Source organism: Rhinopithecus bieti, unplaced genomic scaffold (genome assembly GCF_001698545.2).
Source record: "Rhinopithecus bieti isolate Rb0 unplaced genomic scaffold, ASM169854v2 scaffold_31823, whole genome shotgun sequence".
Lineage (NCBI taxonomy): Eukaryota > Metazoa > Chordata > Mammalia > Primates > Cercopithecidae > Rhinopithecus > Rhinopithecus bieti.
Window position 1 is genome coordinate 3,195,119 of NW_016814121.1, and position 7,140 is coordinate 3,202,258.

Genomic DNA, 7,140 nt, shown 5'->3' on the forward strand with positions numbered 1-7,140 from the left:
GTAGTAGGGGGCAAAGGGGGCTCGGGGAGGTGGGGAGGGGTTAATGGGTACGAATAAGACCTACTATTTGATAGCACAACAGGGTGACTATAGCCAACAATAACCTAATTGTACATTTTAAAATAAAGAGAGTAACTGGATTGTTTGTAACTCAAAAGATAAATGCTTGAGGGGATGGATACCCCCATCTTCCACGATGTGCTTATTTCACATTGCAGGCCTGCATCAAAACATCTCATGTACTCCATAAATATATACACCTATGTAGTCACAAAAATTACAAATAGAATAAAATACTTCAACTCTTAAGTTAACTAAAAAGAACCTTAACATAGGGTTTGTTCAGGACATTGAGATTTGTGAACAAGTCTATGAACTGGAGAATTTAAAAATGTACTAGGAGGCGTGGTGGCTCATGCCCGTAGTCCCAACTACTTGGGAGGCCGAGGTGGGAGGATCACTCGAGCCCAGGAGTTCAACAGCGCCACTGCACTCTAGCCTGAGCAGAGTGTGATCCCATGCTAAGGGGGGATTAAAAAAAAACAAGAATTCCTAGAGACCAGAGAAACGATTCATGGCAAATTATATTTTTCTATGTACATAAAAACATGCACTTTTGGGAGAAAAGATTATACGATACATACCATTCTACACCTTCATTTTCACATAATACATCACAAAAATATGCACAAACATAAATGACTGGGTACACAGCGACAGAAAAAGAACACAGAGAAGACACCGATTCACTTGACTACATGCAAATTCATGTCAATCTAGTGTATTTCACTATCTCTTCTATAGTAACAGGAGACAAAATATGATACAGATGCCCAAGCTCTCTACAGAAACACATCTGATAGACCACTCTGCCAGAGTGCTGGGGATGGCCACTTCTAAGTGTTCTCAAATTCTTTTGGAGATGGAGTAGGATATATAAACCAGCCAAAACAACAACAAACAAATAAATGAATTAAAGAAAAGGGATGCTTCTAGAAAAAGCCTGACATAAATGGGAATGGTGAAAAATCTGGCAGCCAGACTGTAGAAAGGTCACCATTCTTCTCTTTCTTTAAGGTCAAGATGTAGCCACAGCTTCCCTTGAGCCATGCACCAAATCGTAGCTTTCTTTGGAGAAAGTGGGAACTTCAATTCCCACGCGCACTGAAGAACAGAGGGCTAAATCAAACAAAATTCTCAAATAGGTCAAATTACTTCCAAGCTGATGCTCAGGGGCCAAGTCTTTATCTCAGAGCCCAGTGAAAAGATTTCTGTATTATCAAGGCAAACAGGAACTCAAATGCTGAAGGACTGCCATGAAAAATCATCCTAAATACTTCCCTTCAACCATTCCTCTCGACAGAGTGACACTTCAGAGAGTCGTTAAGGTAATGGCTGACAAATTCAAACTTAACTGGCAGGTTCACTACCACCTGAAAGGCAAAGATAATTCTGGCAACTTACCTCCATCATCCAAGGGCCGTTTTTGTACTCCATATCCATATACTGAGGGGTCCACTAGAGGTGTGGAATTATTCAAGTGAGGAATTGAATCAATTTTAGCAGCAATCTACAGAGAGAATCAGATTTAAACACTCAGTAACAAACCATGGCTCTATCTGAGGGAGAAAGACAAGTGTCCTCTTTAAACGGCTGTTATCCCATTTCTCCCCTGACCTAGATTAATGGAAGGCAGCACCACAAGAGCACAAATACTTTTCACTGTTAAGTGAGTTTTCTTTTGGTCTTAATAATAATGTGTCTTCAGAGTACTTTCAAAAATGTGTCTCTACAAACAAATTAGTATTCTTTTTTTTTTTTTTTGAGATGGAGTTTCGCTCTTGTTGCCCAGGCTGGAGTGCAATGGCGCGATCTTGGCTCACCGCAACCTCTGCCTCCCGGGTTCAAGTGATTCTCCTGCCTCAGCCTCCCGAGTAGCTGGGATTACAGGCATGTGCCACCACGTCCGGCTAATTTTGTATTTTTAGTAGAGACGGAGTTTCTCTATGTTGGTCAGGCTGGTATTGAACTCCCAACCTCAGGTGATTCGCCCGCCTTGGTCTCTCGAAGTGCTGGGATTACATGCGTGAGCCACTGTGCCTGGCCGCAAATTAGTATTTTTAAGCCACCTCTTAATATACAGGCATGTCACATCTTAAGAAGAAAAAAAAAAGCAAGCCAACAATTGAAGAACTTTCTTCAAAAAGTTTAGGTTTTCTCACAGGGTTCGCTTATGCAACAAATTCCCCAAGAATATCTGAATGGCCTTGTGTGCTCAAATGTGACAAAGGGGTCTCACTCTGTCATCCAGGCTGGAGTGCAGTGATGTGATCATTGTTCACTGTACCCTCAATTTCCCAAGCTCAAGTGATCCTCCCGCCTCAGCCTCCCAAGTAGCTAAGACTACAGGTATGCACCACCATGTCCAGCTAAATTTTTTAAAATTTATTTTTATTTTTTTTTGAGATGAAGCTTTGCTCTTGTCACCCAGGCTGGAGTGCAATGGCATGATCTCAGCTCACTGTAACCTCTGCCTCCTGGGTTCAAGCGATTCTCCTGCCTCAGCCTCCCGAGTAGCTGGGATTACAAGCGTGTACTACCACGTCCAGCTAGTTTTTGTATTTTTAGTAGAGATGGGGTTTCACCACATTGGCCAGGCTGGTCTCAAACTCCTGACTTCAGGTGATCTGTCTGCCTCGGCCTCCCAAAGTGCTAGGATTACATGCGTGAGCCACAGTACCCAGCCTACTTTTTTAAATTTTTAATAGAGATGAGGTCTCAATATGTTGCCCAGGCTGGTCTTGAACTCCTGAGCTCAAGCAATCCTCCTGCCTCAGTCTCGCAAAGTGCTGGAATTAGCACTTTGGCTAATCCCATGGCTCAAAGGTGTGAGTCACGGTGCCCAGCCTGACAATTCCTTAGGAATACACCCATCCTATAAACTTTAATCTCTATAAACTGATGTGTGATCTATAGAGATGTAACATAAGCTTGTCTTTACTGGAAGTGTTCAAACAATTTCAGAAGGATTCTTGCAGCAGAGAAAGGGAGATGATCTCTAAAAGCTATTTCAACTTTTAATATTTATTATCAGTGAAAGGACAGAACACAGCTGTTAAAAATTTCCCCCCAGAAACAAATGGTATGCAGAACTTCTTACTTATCTACTTTGTTCTCAGCAGGAAATTATATGTGATCTTCATAAGAAAGTAACTCATTTAACCAAAGGAATATTTACAGCAACTGCTCTTGATGTTAGTTCCTCAGTTAAGTTAATAAACAGGGGTCTATAGGGGGCAGCTAGCACAGCTGTCCCCCAGAGCAAAGTCTTCAGTGGTAGCTCTGAGCTAGTCCAAATGTTCCCAGAAGTCTCAGACCTATTGGGACCAACAGAAATTACTTGAAACAAACAACCAACCAAAGACAATAATGATACCGAAAACCAAATGCAGGATTTAAACAGCAGACATCATCCCTTACATATATGAGTTCTGTGATGTTGAGGCAAGTCTCCTTCCTCTCTGCATGATGCCCCAGGGTAATAACACATAGTTCATAGTTTTTGAAAAGATAATAAGATCCCTGAAGGCAGAGGAATACTTGAGCACACCACAAATACTACGGTTGCAAAACAAGGCAATTCACCCAATAAATGTTAAGTACCTACTGTGTGATGGGCTTTTTGAGGCACTGGAGCTTTTGTGGTGAGGGAGAACCACCAGGCCTGGTACTTAAGAGTCAGCAGCTGGGGGAAGTTAAAGGTAAACCAGATAATCAATAAACTGATCATTTCGGCAAGTGATAAGCATTACCACAATAAGAGAAGATAATGTCACAGAGCATGCTTAGGAAGCTGCTTTAAACGGGGTGAACGGGAAGGCCACTGTGAGGAGCGACATCTGAGTCCTACGTGACGATGAGGAGCTGGCTACATAAAAATCTGAGAAAGTATGTTCTACACAGAGGAACTTGTACAAAGGCCCTGAGGCAGGAGCAAGCTTGGTAGGTATGAGCCCGGAAAAGAAGTCAATCTTGCCAGCGTGGAAGGAACTAGATATGTTTCAAAGGTGGTAGTTCATACTGGACCCTTTCAGGTCATGGTGAGGAGCTTGGACTTTATAGGAAGGCTGATGGGCAGCTAATATAAGTCTTAAGCAGCAGAGTAACATGCTGATTTATGCTTCTAAAAGATCCCCAGCCAAGAGCATGGTGGCTAGCATAGGTAACTCCAGCACTTTGGGAGGTCAAAGTGGGATGACTGCTTGAGGCCAGGAATTCTAGACCAGCCTGGGCAACACAGCGAAACCCCCATCTCTACAAAAAATAAAAAATTAGCTGTGCGTGGTGGTGCATTCCTGTCGTCCCAGCTACTCAGGAGGCTAAGGCAGGAGGACTGCTTGAGCCGAGGAGTTTAAGGTTACAGTGAGCTATGATTGAGCCACTGCACTCCAGCTGGAAGATGGAGCGAGACCCCATCTCTAGGAAACAACAAAAAACATCCCCTTGACTGTGAGGAGACAAGACAGGAAGACAGAAGGAAGGAAAAGATAGTCTAAGCCAGACTCAGCCTTAGGAGACCTTACTGTAGTCTAGGCCAGGCCTTGGCAATCTACGGCTGGTGAACCACCTACTTTTGTAATTAGAGTTTTGTTAGAACACAGCCACACTCATCTCAGAGTGAGAGACTGACTCAAAAACAAAACAAAACAAAAAGACAGGACTCCAAACACAAGCTCTATATGACCTTATACCAGCTCCCTTCAAATGACGCCTCTAGGCTTCCAGATCTTTTACCTTCCTTCTTTATTTTATTTTTGAGACGAAGTCTTGCTCTGTCACCCAGGCTGGAGTGCGGTGGCGTGGTCTCGGCTCACTGCAACCTCCGTCTCCTGAGTTCAAGCAATTCTCCTGCCTCAGTCTCTTGAGTAGCTGGGATTCCAGGCACGTGCCACCATGCCTGGCTCATTTTTATACTTTTAGTAGAGACGGAGTTTCACCATGTTGGGCAGGCTGGCCTCAAACTCCTGACCTCAGGTGATCCAACCACTTTGGCCTCCCAGAGTGCTGGGATTACAGGCATAAGTCACTGCGCCTGGCCCTTTTCTCTTCCTTCTAAAGTAGCTAAACTGTATTCCTGAGTCCTTGGCCTGCCTTCTAACGTTATGTAGTAGTTTCATGTCATATTTTCCTCCAAAGCTGCCATGATAAAAGTGTTACAACAGCTTCCTATTCTTAATTTAGATTAAATCAACAAGTGTTCTTCCAAAATGTGACTAAGCCTGTCAGGTTTCTTAATTCATGCTTACTTCATTATCTACAATTTGGGAAATTTCCACTATGAGAGAAGTAGTACAGAAAAACAGCTGAGATACAGCTCCGAAGTGAGGAAACTGCATTTGAACCCTGGTTAAACAAATGTTGGGTATAAAGTCAACATTACAATATATAGATCACATTTATACTATGGTGTAGACTATGTTACACTATACTGTAAAGAAGCAATATACTCGTCATTCTTCCACATACAACCTTGTTCCAAAAAATGATTTTAAATGCCTAATAAAATAGAATTAAAATGTAATGAGTGCTACTCTGCTAAAACCACTTTGAATATGCTATCTCATTTATTCCTCACCGTGATTCTCTAGCAGGTTCTCGGCTCACTGCGACCTCTGCCTCCCAGGTTCAAGAGATTCTCCTGCCTCAGCATCCCGAGTAGCTGGGGTTACAGGCGTGCACCACCATGTCCGGATAATTTTTGTATTTTTAGTAGAGACGGGGTTTCACCATGTTGGACAAGCTGGTCTCGAACTCCTGACCTTGATGTCTGCCCAACTCGGCCTCCCAAGGTGCTGGGATCACAGGTGTGACCCACCGTGCCCGGCCTTATTTTTTCCATTTTAAGTCAACAAAAACTGGGGCTCAGACATGGAGTGACCTACCCAAAGTCACTCATCTCATAAGTGGCAGAAACAGACTGCTCTATTTTATTCCTTTCTTAATAAACTTGCTTTCAGTTTACCAAAAAAACAAAAAGGTGGCAGAAACGGTATTTAAACCCAGATCTTCCTGAGTCTGGAGTCCAAGTAAATAGTACATCGAAGGTTCAATGATATGGCAAAAACCATAAAGGAGGTACACAAATCATTGAAGTTAGAAAACATTAACTTTCTATTTTCAATTAATTATTCCCAGTGTACATTTTCAAGACTAAAATTCTCTGACCACTTGGCTGCTTCCTTCCCTCCACCTAATATTTTCTTAAACATATCTCAGTTCCCAAGGACTTAAATAAAGTCTAATGACTTCCAGTGCACAGAGCCCAAGCAATTCTTCACAACTGATCATTTTAAACAGTAGTTACTTAAGGGAAGTGAGGTACAGTCCTCAGTTCATAATGGTGTAGGCCAGGAGATAAAAGCCAGGATGGTCCACAAAACCAAGGCCACTCTTATCTGCAAGCGTGACCTTGAGCGGACTCTGCTACCAATTTTCTACCACACAAGTTATTTTCCCTTTTTATTAGGGGGAGGCAAATGGGTTATCTCACTACCCGTGCTATTTTAAGCTCAGTGATAAATGAAAAATAAATCAACGTCACAGACACTTAACCACCAGTAGTTAGAGGAAACTCATGGGAGGAGAGTACTGGACCAGGAATCAGTCAACAGTCCTGATTTTCCGGCCAGTTCTTCCCGTTTGTGACCTTGGGGAAGACCTTCACGAGCCTTTCTCCTTGGTGTCTTCACCTGTAAAATGCAGAGGCAGACTAAACCAGTGTTTTCCCAAGAAAGATGCACAAGGTTGAGGCCGGGCGCAGTGGCTCACGCCTGTAATCCCAGCACTTTAGGAGGCAGAGGCGGGCGGATCATGAGGTCAGAAGATCGAGAGCATCCTGGCTAACACGGTGAAACCCCATCTCTACTAAAAATACAAAAAATAAGCCAGGTGTGGTGGTGCACGCCTGTAGTCCCAGCTACTCGGGAGGCTGAGGCAGGAGAATGGCGTGAACCCAGGAGGCAGAGCTTGCAGTGAGCCAAGATCACGCCACTGCACTCCAGACCGGGCGACAGAGCGAGACTCCGTCTCAAAAAAAAAAAAAAAAAAGAAAGTTATGTAAATGGAATCAAAGAGTTTTTG

General features: G+C 43.2%; 1 protein-coding gene across 3 annotated transcripts in view; it reads right to left on the reverse strand.

The window, feature by feature from the left end:
* The window catches only part of FUBP3 (far upstream element binding protein 3), a 62,009-nt gene that overhangs the window by 40,789 nt on the left and 14,080 nt on the right, over nucleotides 1-7,140 (reverse strand). For all 3 annotated transcript variants that reach the window (XM_017849938.1, XM_017849939.1, XM_017849940.1), the window contains exon 2: nucleotides 1,465-1,570. In XM_017849938.1, the coding sequence (XP_017705427.1) occupies nucleotides 1,465-1,570 (106 nt within the window). The remainder of the gene's footprint in view (nucleotides 1-1,464; nucleotides 1,571-7,140) is intronic.